Here is a 14,911-nt window from a genome sequence, read left to right as displayed (position 1 = left end):
TTTCACTGACATAATTTAATAAGTCTCCACCCTGTTTTTGCATGTTCTCATGTATACATACGGTATGTATGAACAGATTCAACTATCTAGCAAAAGGAGAGAGATTTAATCCCAGCAAATCACATGCTAATTGTGATTTTCACCCGTTGTGACCGATTAGTAAGTCAGACATAGATATTGCTATCTTGTAGCGCCTGCATTTTTGGAAAAGCAGTTGCAACCTCAGTAAATCGGGCCCTGTGCATTTAAACCGCGTTGTGACTGCACATTTCCCAGACCCCCGTTAGTCCTTTTCCTGTGTCTCTGCACCTGTGTCCGTTACTGGATACATACATAGACTTTGTTTCCTGTACACTTGATGTTCCAGTCAAACTCATGTCCATAGAAAAGGGGCGACTGGTGTCTGTGTTTGTGTCCATCAGACTGAAAGACCGCTCCCCTTTGCGCCCCCTCCTCTGGCGTGATTGGCTACACGTAGGCGTTCTTTCCGAATTGCCGGGAGGAGTCGCTGTAGTCCGGCGAGCCCTTGGGGGCGCTGGGCTTGGTCTTGGCGTTGGTTTTGGGGTGCGAGGACACGAAAGAGGGCGCTCCGGCGTACGTATACTGCGGCCGACTGGCGTGAGAGAAACAACACATTAACAAGGTTAATGCCACGAGCCGCATGAGGAGAGTCAGATTTAATATTTAATCATTGCTTAACTGCGAGTAATGACCTTTGCTTAACTATGAGTAATGGCCATTTTCCATCACTTCTTTGGCTTCCAGGAAAATGCCCTCAGTTCTCCATAAAGCAGGGCTGCGTGCATTTTGCGGACCCTCTTATCCAGGGTAGATTACGCAGATGACCTTTCGCACACAATCCATTTATACCGCTGGATATTTACTGAAACAGCTCAGAATATATTCCTTGCTCAAGGGTATAACCGCAGTGCCCTCAACTGCGAATGTGACCTTCCACCTGCGAGGGGTAGCAGACCTGAGGGGTGTTGGGGTGGGATGGGGGAGGGGGTGGGAGGGTGGGGGGGGGTTGTGTACTGGCCCATTTGGCATCTGCTGGAACTGCCAGACGGCCAGTCCAGCCATGTCCACTGGTGACAGCGTACAGCGTGTGTCCGCATTACCATGGTTCAGATCCGACTAGCCCCTCCCAGTGGACTGGGGAACAGTAATAACAGCAAAGCGTCTTTTGACTGGACTGGAGTCATAAGGGGCGGAGTCATATGAAGGCCCCAGCTCTGAAAGGGATAATTAGTCACCACGGCAACAGCGATGATGCTTGCACATCTGTCATACTTTCGAGGAACAGAGAGGAGTTCATAAAGTCACAGAGGCCTCTTAGTCACTCCTCACTGGGGTGGTGGTGGTGGTTGGGGGGGTTATGACTTCTTCATTTCCCTTCATAATGCTCAAGCCCCCAAACCCAAGGTGACTTTCAGAGGAACAAGATCTGATATCAGAGATTAACAAAGGAAACATTCACTCTGCAACAAGCATGACTCCTCTGCTGCTGTATGTACCTACGGCTGATCTCCAGTGGCCGTACGTCATACAGTCTCTCTGTGACAGCCTAACAGGTACTGCCACTTCCATTGGCTGGTAAAACTGAAGCTGTGTTCTGCGGAAAGTTTGGGGTTTGGGCGAACCTGCCTGGGCGAACCTGCCTCTTTCTCTCTCCGACTCGTTTCCAGTGGTTTCCACAGAGTACTCATGTTCACCGAGTGCATGCTACATGTCATGTATATGTCACCCTAAATTCTAGAACCCGTACACATCCATTAAGCCCATACTAACCTCTCAGTGAAGCCCTCCGCCATGGAGAAGCAGAAAACCACGCCTCCTAAAATGCAGAGGACAGACCCTGCCCAGCCAATGAACAGCGCCGCTCCCAGCTCAAACCTAAAGCACAGGGGGAAATAACACCAATAATTACTTACGATGATGTGGCCGGCTCTTTTATACACTCTGCTGTATTTAACATTAAACCAGTTATACATTTAGGTTATCTCTGAACAGTTAATATCCTGCTCAAAAAGCACAACAGCAATGCCATGCCTCATCTGAGACTTTGAGCCTGCAAGCTCTTAACCAACACACCACCCTGGCTTTCTGATTTGGCGTCACAATCACCGATTGACACTACTAACATTCATCAGTGTGGTGTAGTAGTTAAGCCAGGGGATCCCAGACCTTTTCATCTCATGGCTCCTGACATGGCCACACTGTGGCTGAGGACCTGCACTTATATAAAACAGCTAATGCTTCACACTTCCTCCTACAGTCCCTGCAGCCTGCAATGCTGTAGCTAGCGTAAATCATGAAGATCGATTTAGCACATATCAATATAGGACAATATACATATTTTACTATTACTATGATCCACAGTTTACCAAGGATGTGCAAATCAGGCCGGCTTTGATCTTAGCTGAATTTTGAACATGTCACATGAAATATAGAATTTTTCTTTTTTTTTTTTTTAAGTAAGGTGCAGGGATTGAAACTAGAAGTCTGCAGGTTCAAGGATCAGGTCGGGCACTACATTCGTAAATGTGAGTAATCTGTAACTGTGTATGAGACGATTGAATGTGCTGAGTCATATTTCTAAGAAAATAGATAGATTTTCTGTTTAATAGATGCAGATGTTCCCAATTCTCAATAAGCGAAATCCGTGGTACCAGAGAAATCATTAACAGAATTCACTAGCGGAACAAACGACTTACTTCTGAGCGATGAACATGGGGTCGAAAAACTCGGAGGTTATTCGGTGTGCGTACAGGGAGCACGCTGTCAAAGAGCAGAGACCTGCAAAGAGCACAGTGTTTAAAGCCCGTCCAGAGAGAGACGGTGTGAGACTCAACAACAAACAGCAGACTGAGAGCCCTCAGGGAGACGAGCGAGCCGCCATGTTTACCGCTCAAGATGAAGTTGAATCCCGCCAGGCAGACGATCCTGGCCTTGGTCTTGTCGGAGCCGCCGATCTTGGTGCACTTCATGCCGACCAGGGCGAAGACGGAGCCGAAGAATCCCAGGCAGACCGCTGAGATCATGAGGCCTCGGCACACCTGGATGTACCCTGGAGATCAAAGACATCGCGTGGTCAGATTCGCCTGGTAACATATGGAACTGCCAGCATCAGTCCAGCACTATTATTATTATTATTATTATTACTATTATTATTATTGGAGTTGTTAATAATGACATAATCAATGTCATTATTATTAACAAACAGAACAAGAACAATGTCGAAAATCATCATCATCATCATCATCATCATCATCATCATCATCCTACTTAGCATCATCATAATCATAATAATGGCAATCACTTTATGTACTTCTAGTTTCCAGGGCAATTTACAGAGCATTTTAATTGACTGTACAAAAATAAGTAGATGACCAGGAAACAAGAAGTACTAAAGCAGTCGTAACCAACCCTGTTCCTAGAAATCTACCATCCTGCAGGTTTTCACTCCAACCCTCACAAAGCACACCTCATTCAACAGCTAGAGATTTATGCTGCGTTGCTAAGCAGTGGAGTCCAGTGTGCCAAATTAGGGTTAAAATGAAAACCTACAGGATGGTAGGTCTCCAGGAACAGGGTTGGTTACCACTGTACTAAAGGATAAACAAACATAAACATTTATAAACCAAGTACTCATTCCATTGAAAAATTCAGCACAACATTCTTGGCTGAAGTTTGGGACTAATACACTTTTGAAGACATCGCATTTATCACGATTTTGTAGTGAACAATTAATAGAGATTTGGTAGAAGCAGACTAGTGCATGGTAAGCACGCACACTGCTACACTGACGACACCCATAATTAAGTCACTGTTTAATCTTAACGTTTTTTTGGTTTGAATGCGGAGTATTATGGTAACTTCTTAAAACTCATTTATGGATTTTGAGGAGTGGGTCATCATAGCTGCCCTTAGAGAGGATTAATGCGTGAGCCTCGTCGTGGGTGACCTCACATTGCCTGCACCTGTGCCCTGCTGGGCAGCTCCGCTTGCGGAACTGGGGGGGGGGGGGCAGATCTAGATCCGACACGCCGGTTTGAGAGAGAGCTGCGCGGCGGCACTGCGATGAAGCAGGTGGGCAGGAAGGGAGCGCACAGAGCCGCCATTGTTCCTGGCGGCTCCCCCCACCCCTGGGGGGGATTTCATCCAGGACCTGTCATCGTCTGGTCTATCGGTGTCCACTTCAGGACCCCCAGGACTACAACTCCCACTCCCCTCTGCTCTCACGCCTTGGGGCCACTTCAGGACCCCAGGACTACAACTCCCACTCCCCTCAGCCCTCAAGCCCTGGGGCCGCTTCCCAGCTCATCATTTACCACTGCTGACTGACAGCTGTGTAATGGTGAGCCTTTGACTTAATTAAATTATTTATGGCTTGTGATTGGCTGTCTGGAGTTCAGGCAGCTTTTTGTCCATATACATTTATACAGCTTGCTCTGTCATCGAGCCATCCCCATGGCTTTAAGTGGACAAAAAGAAAAGCACTGCGCATCGGATCAGATGGCGGTGGCAACAGAATCCCTTGCGGTCGTTTTTAAATTAGAGGTGTCTATCTCATCACACCATCATTTCCTTGTTTTCATCAGCGACTTATCAGCCACCTATACCGCTGCAGACTAACTAGAAGCATGCCAATTGTAGTGAAACGGTAATTACTGTCACAGTGATACAGCATGCACGCCCTTGGATTTGTATTCCGCCTACAATTTTTGTGTACGGGCAAAGTAACGGGTCTTTTTTGGAACTGACGCTCGTCTGGTGAATCAATGAGCCACAGTTACGTCACAAACATTTTAAGACGAGAGGGAAGTCACGTTGTGCTATTACATGACACAAATACACATCTGCGGTTCACAAGACCTCAACCTGAACCATAATGTGTGAGCACAGCGACCGAGAACCGTAATTAGCCGGTGGAGTGGTCAGTCCTCTGCCCATATTAGAAATGGCTACGCATGGGTTGTGATTTATGGGCAAATATTAACCCCTAAAACAAGTGGAGCGTGCAGGAAACAGACCTTGAGCGCTCGTAAAAATAATTTATCACTTGCCACCTCAAAGGAGTAATGCTAAACATTGACATTGGGGGATAAACGAGTTGACCCTGAAGGAGGGCTTTGCCTTGTGCCCTCTAGTTGATATATTATCGCTGAGAGTTATTTAAAGTTCTTGCCAAAGGTCCAAAGTGATGTTTCAGAGAGAGGGAAAGGCCAGCTATCCTCAACAGAGACTGGTACTCTGTGCTGCCTTTGGAAATAAATAACAGATTCGGTTACAACTGCTATTGAGTAAAAACAAGCTCGAGGTAAGATTGTACTTGTGTAATGAAGTACATTTTACACCGATACTTTCCCTAATAGCCCTTGGATTAATACCGGATTCAAACACTTCCCTCCTACCCTCTACCTTACATGGCTTGTGCTGTGGCATCGCTTAAGCTTCATCCAACACACACACACACGCACACACTCACACAAACGCAACCAATCACACAGATTAAGCACATAGATTCACTCGAATAACAAAAAAAAGAAACTTTTTTTTTTTTTGCCTCGTTTACTCTCAAAAAGGGGAAGAAAGAAAAGCTTGTCAGACCATCCAGCGCCAGCATGGAGGGGAAGTCCTTGCAGTTGGAGACCCCGGTGGAGTCGGTGACGCAGGTCTTCCACAGGTTGGACCAGAACGTGGCGGTGGTGATTACCGTGCCGTCTATGGAGGACACCTTCCAGTAGTCCGTGGGCAAGGTGGAGGAGATGAGCACCCAGCCCGAAACGCTCAAGATGAAGGCCAGGATCTCCGTGGCCATGTTGCTCATTTTCGCGCGGCGACGGTGGCGGTGATTGGACGCTTTCAAGGGTGAGTGAGCGCGGCTGCTGGCTGTAGCTGCTCGGGCTCCAGGTGAGGCACTCTGTGGCTGGGATCCCAGTTAAAGGCACAAGGTGGGGTTGCTTGGTGCCGGTGGTTATATGCGCTCAACTGATTTATATTCAACTGGGAGGGCTTAGTTTCACAGCATCATCTTCCTGCTGACCAATAGCCTTGGACTACCCCCCCCCCCCCCCCACACACACACATAAACACTCACTTACACATACACACACTCTAACTTAGATGCATACACAGACATCACTCTGTAGGTCACAGGGAAGAGGGGGCGGTGAATGCAGGTAAAAGATGAATGTGTGTGAGTGTGTGGGAGACAACTCATAATGACTCATGTGGGGATTTAACACGTATGTGTGTGCGTATGTGTGTGTGTGTGTGCACATGTGTGCTGGTGCTTGTAGGGGCAAAGTTATGAATGTAAAAGTGTTTTGACATAGGTGGGCTATAGTGGGAAGTATTGTGTGAATGCTGGAATTGATCAAATTAGAAATGTGTCTTGGCCGAGAATAACACTTAGAATATCGTGCAGCTGTCCTGCTGTTGCCCTGATGAAAATTTAAACTGGAGTGTTGCTCCAGAAGGATGGCAAATGGACAGTACAGACAAACTACAGAACAGTACAGACAGACTACAGAACAGTACAGACAGCCTACAGAACAGTACAGACAGCCTACAGAACACTTCAGACAGCAGGATGGTACAGACAGCCTACAGAACAGTACAGACAGCAGGGCAGTACAGACAGTGAGGGCTGCAGCAGAGTGATGTGATTGGCTCTTTCTCTCCCCTCAGAACACCCAGTGCCCTCAGATTGGAATATACGCCTATCCTGTTACGTCAGCCTTTTTTTTTTAGCCGATGAACAAGACCATGCAAACTCAACATGCTTTTCTTACTCGAGACATCCCTTTGGAGTTTAAAAATAACATGTGCAAGGTGCTTGTTACTCATTTACTTGTACTGACACTTACACTGAAAGGGGATGGGGTGGGGGTGTGGGGGGGGGGGGGGGGGGGCTGAGGTGTGTTGTTAGCTCATGTGCCACTATGTGGTCAAAGATTGTGCCCACTTCCTGAAATCACAAACCGAATTGGGAGAGTTTGAGAGACGGGGGAAAACAACAAAATAGTCAATGGCCCATAAAGCAGTTTTGGAAAAGGTTCAGAAAAGGTGGAAGCAAAATGTAGAACATATAAATACCGTTTTCCATAAGGTATATAATGTAATTTCTTTATTTTCAAGTGGTTTCTAGTGACAATGTGCCGTAAATGTGTACTACTGAATCAAACCACTAGGGGGGGAACGTGTATAGGAAAATATCGCTTCAGGAGTCATGTTGAGAACCGGAGGATGAATTATGTTCTTTAATATAGCCTAATTTAAAATAATCTTGAGCTACATATCTAAGTAATTTAAGGTAATGTCCGGTCTTTCCTTGGGTGATGTTTACGTTTATAAGAACAATGTAGCTGTGGAACTGTGAAGGATATTGCAGCTGATAAACAGAAATTCCCAATGGGGCCGAATAAGCGGATTTGCACGATGATCGTGAGAAGGGGTTCCACGTGACTGACTCGTAACCAGTTTATACCACCTGGGCTTAGGTAGGGAGAGAGAGAAAAAACTAACGGATAGGTTCTCACTACCGGTGTGACCCACACCACAGGATCTGGGAAATTCCGTGCATGCGGAGACCTTTCTGACACGCCTTTAAAAGCGCCTTAAGCAAGCAAGAACAAGCAGAATGTGTTTAAAGCAAGAAGCCAAAACAGTCACAAAACACCGAAACAGTAGGTGAGCGGCGTTTGGGTTTCTCACCCGGGCCGTGGTGTCCTGCCCACGGAAAGGCGGAGCGCGTCGTTTACGCAGGATGTGGTCTTTAATCAAAGGTTAACGGTGTTTCCTCTCGGCTACCGTGAAAGCCTCACATTGTGGGATGTGTATGGGGGGGGGTTGGCGACATTATGTACCCACACCTTCAGCTGACACAGGCACGAGCGTTCCTGTTAGCCCTCCCCGTTTAAACATTCTCTCTGTGATGCACACATTAACCACGATGACCAAGTGACCCTCGTCCCTGACAAAGTCTTCCTCCATCAGTAAAAACATTGACAAAACGCCGTAATGTCCGTATTTAAATTAAACAGACTGAAACGAGCTGTGAACCGGATCCCATAACGTTCCAATTTTTTATATGGCCTAATACAGTAATCACATGAATCCGAAAGGTTACTAACGCATGCAAGCGCCTTCTACATTTCCCCACTTCTTGCAGAACATGAGTTAGTCGTTATTAAAATAAAATAAAGTTTTTTGAGTGCATTAAGGCTGGGTTGATTGGGGAGTATGAGCCCCGTTTTTGTTACTGAACTAAGAAAAGGGAGGGAATTTTTTAAAAGTATTATATTATTGTGAAATAAATATTTATCCCTTTTCATAATACAAAATCAATATTCAAGTTCTAGTCCTGCATTATGAATATATGAACATTTTTCGGATGATCTGGGGAAAATAATTGGAAAACAACTGGTAGAAATGCACTCCACTGATTATTAATAGCGGTAGCTAATTCGGCATTGAGCTTGTCTGTCTGTCACAGTGCTTTTGGTAGTTTGTTTGCTCTTGAAAAAAAACATACTCACTGGATCTTTATTGAACGTTGTTGATGGATTTAAGGTTAAAAAAAAATCTTCCATCAATCCACACGAGGCCAGTAGACATCCCCAAACAGCAAGAGTATAGGCACCCCTCAACAACAGCGGGTGCAGAATGTAGCCAGGGACGAGGGAACAGGGCCGTACGACACGTGAGCTACTACTCATGTAGAATTTCCGTATGCTATTACTGTCACTTTTGCCTGTTTCCTCTCCAGACAGGTGTTTAACTCTCGAGGTTTGTTCTCTGGCTGTCCACAACAGAAGTTCAGAGCAAGTTATCTGCGGTCAGTGCTTAACAGAACTATTTTCATTTTCATATTCACCTCAAATGCATGTAACACTCCCATTGTTAAGTTACTAGTGCATCAACTGCAGCTTTGTAAAATCAATAAACATCCTGAAAATATATTATTAAGAATATGAAAGAAACATATCTCTTTTTAAAAACAATGACACCGTCTACTTTTGAGAGCACATAATGTTTGCTTAGCAGTTTCCAGAAATCTGATATTTGAAGAAGAGAAGTGCAATTGTTTTCTGGATGTGTATCACACTCCCCAAATTATAGTTGTAAATATTGTAATAACCAAACCTGCTCCCCAGCAGCTATATAGCAAATAACCTCAGTTATGAGAAAATGACGACTTCCTGTTGTAAGATATGTTTTCACTCATTTCAGGCAGATCCATTTATCAAAGTAAATAAATCTTTAAGCCTTTAATGAATATTAATCTGTATTACTGAGCTAGATTTTGTTTCTATAGAAGCTGAATCTAATCAACATTGCACTAAATCTGCCTTCTGCGGTTTTTGTGCTTGTAGTTATCCTTTTTTGTCCTGGAAAACAAATCTGAACAAAAGTACCTGTCAAATAAATGCATGTAAATGAGGAAGACAAAACTGCAGGTTGTTTTTTCCCCACACAATTCAAGTGATTGATTACTGATTTCACAGCTGAGATTTAGTTTGGAAGTCCAAGGCATTGTATTGACTGCATACAAGATACAGCATGTACAATCAGTGACGGAAAATAATAGCAATACTAGGAAGGTGTGGGATGGAATTGGGATGGCACTAATGAACAATTATGATAACATTCACCCCTCTCTCTTTCAATCTCTCTCTTTATCTGTGCATTCAAATATTGATCCAACTGATCGATCAGTGCTCTCACAGTTTAACCTCTGAACATTGGGGCTTACTCCTAGTCTTGATCCCCCCTCTCTTTCTCTCTCTCTCTTTATCTGTGCATTCAATCCCATAATGACCAATTGGTGATATCACAGTTGAACTGTTGAACATTGGGGCTTACCCCTACTCTTGACCCCCCCCCCCTCCCCCCCCCCCCCGGTTCTCTGTGCATTCAAATATTGATCCAAATGACCGATTAGTAATATCACAGTTGAACTGTTGAACATTGGGGCTTACCCCTACTCTTGACCCCCCCTCTCCTCCCTCCCACCCCCCCACCCCCTCTCTCACCCTCCAGTTTGAAGATGGTGAGGTGCTCCCGGCAGTGCACGGCCCCGATGGCGTTCCCGGCGCAGTTCATCCACAGCCCCTGGAACACCCATGTGGCGGTGATGACGGACGAGGCGCGGCTCGTGGTCTTCCACTCGTTGGACACGGTGGCGCCGATGGTGGCGCCCAGGCCCACCAGAGCGCCCAGAAGGGCCAGGATCTGCCTGCAGGACATGGCGTCAGAGAAGGGGAGAACGCGCGGCCGGAAAGAGAGGTAAAATCTGCAGCGGGGAAAGACTGGCTGGGATCGAATGCCTCAGGCTGGCAAATTACACCGGGGACATGTGTTTGACCGGAGATCATTTACACAGATGACACCTGGCCTTCTTCTGTTTGTCCCAGAGAGGGGGGGAGGCCGAAAGAAGAGGGCCTTTTGGAAATGAGAATGCAAATCCGGACACCCCGTAAATCGAAAGTTTGCCATTAACGTGACACTTCCGCCCTCATGTTTTTTTTTTAGCGTTACCCCAGGGTGAGTTGCAGTTGAGTTTGAAATTAACATATAAAAGAAAATAAGAATCAGTAATCCTTTAGGCACAGAATAATGTCACAAAGTCCAGCTGACTGGTGAACTGTTTTACTTTTTTTTGTCATTGTTGTTAATGGAATTTAGCAACCTCTGGTTACCGTAGCTACTCCAATTACGTTGGGAAATGTTGTGGCAATTTGACTGGAGAGGGAGGGAAATGCACAAGTGACCCCGCCTCTGAGCTCTGAGTAACTTTATTATCTGCCTGAGCTTCTGCTATTGGTGTTACTTGTGCCAGAAAGTAAAGTTAGTATGCGTAAGGCAGAGATACTACAAAAATTAGACAATGAGGCCTCACAGAAAAAATTAATCAAGATAATACTCAAATGAATTAGTGAAATAAAAAAAATCAAGACAAAAGTAACATTTTGGTGTCAAGCTCTCATCAGTGCCATTCTTACAACAAAAGATATTTATATAAATAGAGTCCAATGTAGTCCTCTGTCATGGTTGTCTTTTTGTTTCTGTTTTTCCTTTTTGGGCCGCCAGATGGCAGCACTTCTCAGTTTTGTATTTCTGTTCGTTCCCTCATTGGTTTCCCCTGTGTTAATTGTATTATTGTTTTCTATTATTGTTTTCAATTATTCAATCATTGTTTCTGTTTGTGTCTTGTTATGTCCTCCCTCTTTGGTTTGATTGTTCTTTGAGTTCACCTGTGTCTTATTAGTTTCCCTGTCTATTTAAGTTCTCTGCTTCCCTGACTCGGGTACTGGTTCCTTGTGTTTCTGCCTGCGTTTTCTGCTTGTGTTTCTGCCCGTGTGTTCCTGCCTGCCAGTTGTCTGTTTGTTTGTTTTTCTGCCCTGGAATTTTGGATTTTCTTCTGTTTTTCTGTTTTTGAAGAATCACTTTGTGTTTTTGTGAGTAGCCCTGCGTGGCCTTGTTTTGGTTTTCTGCTTTTCGTTACCGTTTGTGATTAAAGTCTTTGTTTGGATTCGCCTTTTGAGTTTTCAGTTTTTCCACTCTGCTGTTGGGTCCTGGTCCTGCAAATCTTGACAGTCTTCTTGACAAAATTAATGACAGGTAAGCAAATTTGTTAGACAGTAGCAACAAATTCTTGCTATTTGGCAAAATCAAAATGCAGAACTCTTTTCATTGGCTCCTGAATGGACGGAAGACTAAACAAAATAAATAGCCGTCAGTACAAAAGATCACAGAATCACTTAATCCATAGATGACATAATTTATCACACAGTTATGCCATACACAGAATATGTATATTTATGATATGGCAAGAATCATGGTGTCTAGCCAAATTAACTCTTACCCAAAAAACAAAAAACATCATAGGGTCATCCAAGAGTTAAATCACAGTAGGAAAGCCACTAATCCCATCTGGAGAGACGGCCTATAGTATTGTAAGGAATACGGCCATTTGATTTGCTGACTCATCTGAAATCTTCTCATGTTAATTTGACCTGCGAATAATGTGGAAGTGACGTCTCACAGACTCTCATTTACACCTCTGCATGACATCCAGAGTGCAGAAAGCTGAGTGTGAACGCTTTGTCTGATCATGACAGCCATCCCTGTTCCTGTGATCATAGACAATCCTGCAAAGGATAAAGATGCAATCATCGCAACTCTGTGGTATTTGCCCTACCTTGCTTTGCCTGGTGTACATGTGCATCATGATCACCGTTTTCTCTTCTATAAACTACCTTCGATTGGAAACGAAACACAGTAGTTTCTCACAAGTTAATATTCCTGCAGTATGTAAGAGTCATGACAATATCCTACAGTATGTATAAGAAACCTGAACACACAGATGATGTGCTTTTATCCAGAGTGAGTTTCAGTATAAGACAACATGAGTGCATTCACCTGATCTGTATGGTCCATAGTGGCAGACCAGGCCAACAACAATCCCAGACCGGTGAGTATAGATGCAGCACCACTGAAGCACTAATGGAGGTTAGCTATGCTAACCACAACTTGCCCTGATAAGAAAAACCTAAGAAGAAACCATAAAATCATAAAAATATCATAACCTAAACCCATTAAAATCCCATGACCTTGGCTGCCAGGTGAATCCTGCTACTAAAGCACTGGTATCCTATGCAGATTATGGCAGTGTCATTGGCCACAATTGGCTTTATCATCAACCAGGGAGAGAGGCTTTCAGCTGGCTTTATCATCAACCAGGGAGAGAGGCTTTCAGCTGGCATGGGTGAAGATTTCTTACCGCGTACCTGTGACCGGTGCTGGTCAGCTGGGTACCTGTGGTTCACCTGTTGAGCTGCACATGTGGTGTCTTCCCCTGTGCAGGCTGATCTGCTGATGGCAGTGTGAAACAGCGGCAGCATTTATATCTCTGCGCCACCTATGAGGCAACCTCTGCCTCCACCATTTTGATTGTAGTTTATAGAAATATTCTGGAGTTGTTCTGTTAAGTAAGTACTTTCTTATGTTTTATTGCCTATCTCTACCTGCATGGAGGTGCACAGACTTAGTGTTGTCTTGGGAGGGAAGGTCTCTGTCTCTCTGTGCAGGAGTGACTCCTCCAGTTGGTCTGGCTCCCGCAGTCTGCCTGACTGCACCCGCAGTGCATTAAGTGCACTCCCCTAACACAATGACTGAATGAGAGAACGTGCTCGTCTGCATTCTTTGCAATTAGCGCGATGGTAATTAGATGGCCCAAACAAATGTTTTTTTTTTTTTTTTTTTTTAATAAGAAAACGAAAATCTAAGAAAAAAACAAAAACAGTTCTTCCAAATAAATGTGTATTGAATTTCCAACCGACGTAGAAGCGAGATTCGTGCAATGCTCAGTGAGTCATGTGCGGATAGAACATGTAGGTGAGCAAGCGCATGCCACCTTCCATTCCTAGCAAACAGCGCTAATGAGCACACAATGGACATGTGAAAGCACACCGCTAATTGCATTCTCCTGGCCTTGGTGAGTAAGGGAGACCGTGTTGCTGAGCTATCCTGGAACCCAATAAACAGCCTCGCCGCTCTCCTGGCAAACACGGAGCGCTGTCATGACGACAGCACAACGTCCACGGGGAGGTTGCATTTAGCACAATTTAAGAACAATACAGGGTTTGCGTTCACACGCCAGACTAGTGCTGTGTCAGACAGTGGCAGATTTGTAGTTGTTTTTTATGGGAAGCTCCTGAAAAGTTTATTTTAGTTTTGTCCAAATGTATTATATGAACTGGGAAATAAGAGAATGCATGTTCCTGTCATAGTGAAAAAAAAAAAAAACTATTGGAGATGTGACTCATGGAACAATTAATAATTGACTTGTGAACTATTCCAAGAGCAGTGTTTGAGGATCCTAATTTTCTCGTTTTTAAAATACTCAGTTTGAGTAATTTGCTAAATGACCTGTAATTAAATTCTCCCTTTTTTCTCCCTGGTTTTCGGATTTTGTAGACAATTTTGTGAACAATTGCCCTATTATGTTACTGCTTTATTTTTTAGGCTTAGTCTTTTACTCGTAATCTTTTTTTTTGGGGGGTGGGGGGGGGGGGGGGGCTGTGATATTTTGACAGAACAGTGGTTGAATTCAGCACTCACTGGTTTCAATTTGCACAAATGTCAAACCCTGCCTGCAATATTTTTAAAAAGAAAAAGGACTGCCCCTTTTCCATGGTCAGTGACTTATACTGGATAAAACACAGCATAATAGCACCACACAAGTTCGATGTAATGTAATTCTCGTGTAATCATGCCTCACTTCAAGTTTGACTTGCTATTATTTTACTGATTTAGCCTATGCTTACTGTATGAAATAGACTTGATGTTCATGATTATGGATAACAGATACTGCATGAGAATCCTGTCTTATCGGAACTGTGTTCTGTAGTTGTTCCAACAACCTTCGGTATACACTTACTGCATGTCGCTTTGGACAAAAGAGACAGCCAAATACGAATGTAATGTAATGCACTGACAGACCAGTGACAGATCTGCCTTATACATACTTGTTACACCAGTCCCCCCCCCCCCCAGCCTGGGTAAATATTGTCCCCATTTCGATCCACCCTCTGCCCCAGTCATTTAAACAATGCACCACAAATCAGCTCTTGTCCTTTAGCGTGTTACCGCGATGCCCCCTTTTTAAACAACCAAATCCATGTATTTTATTCTGTGTAACCTGTATGTTCTGCAGAGATGTAGCTGAGAGTTTCTGAGATGCCCCTTTCCATTATTTACATTATTTATTTCCGTATGTTCCTTACATAATTGCAGTCCCATACATGTTCACTGAATGTATTAGTAACAGGCACATGGCCCTTGGTTATTTGTAACCATAAAGAGCTGTGAAGTTCAACCAAAACTTTTTAGACTGTGA

The 14,911-nt window shown here is 44.3% G+C and overlaps 1 protein-coding gene and 1 long non-coding RNA gene across 3 annotated transcripts; one reads left to right on the top strand and one right to left on the bottom strand.

The window, feature by feature from the left end:
• cldn10a (claudin 10a) lies at window positions 1-10,272 on the bottom strand. Of its 2 annotated transcripts, none has more exons than XM_064311098.1 (5): window positions 10,044-10,272; window positions 2,909-3,070; window positions 2,718-2,799; window positions 1,792-1,896; window positions 1-613 (listed from the first exon to the last, which is right to left on the bottom strand). In XM_064311098.1, the coding sequence occupies exons 1-5, from the start codon at window positions 10,255-10,257 to the stop codon at window positions 469-471; spliced, it is 708 nt and encodes a 235-aa protein (XP_064167168.1). In that variant the 5' UTR covers window positions 10,258-10,272; the 3' UTR covers window positions 1-468. The 2 variants fall into 2 exon arrangements, with proteins under 2 accessions (XP_064167168.1, XP_064167167.1); XM_064311097.1 differs by lacking the exon at window positions 10,044-10,272 and adding an exon at window positions 5,614-6,015.
• Window positions 6,916-11,542, top strand: LOC135241009 (uncharacterized). The gene is made up of 2 exons (XR_010325851.1): window positions 6,916-8,845; window positions 10,051-11,542. It is a non-coding gene; the product is annotated as an uncharacterized LOC135241009 (long non-coding RNA).
• The last annotated feature ends 3,369 nt before the right edge of the window (window positions 11,543-14,911 follow it).

The sequence above is a fragment of the Anguilla rostrata genome, chromosome 15, assembly GCF_018555375.3.
Source record: "Anguilla rostrata isolate EN2019 chromosome 15, ASM1855537v3, whole genome shotgun sequence".
Classification (NCBI taxonomy): Eukaryota; Metazoa; Chordata; class Actinopteri; order Anguilliformes; family Anguillidae; genus Anguilla; species Anguilla rostrata.
The sequence above is the reverse complement of the archived record's forward strand: the minus strand, read 5'-3'. Positions and strand labels throughout refer to the sequence as shown.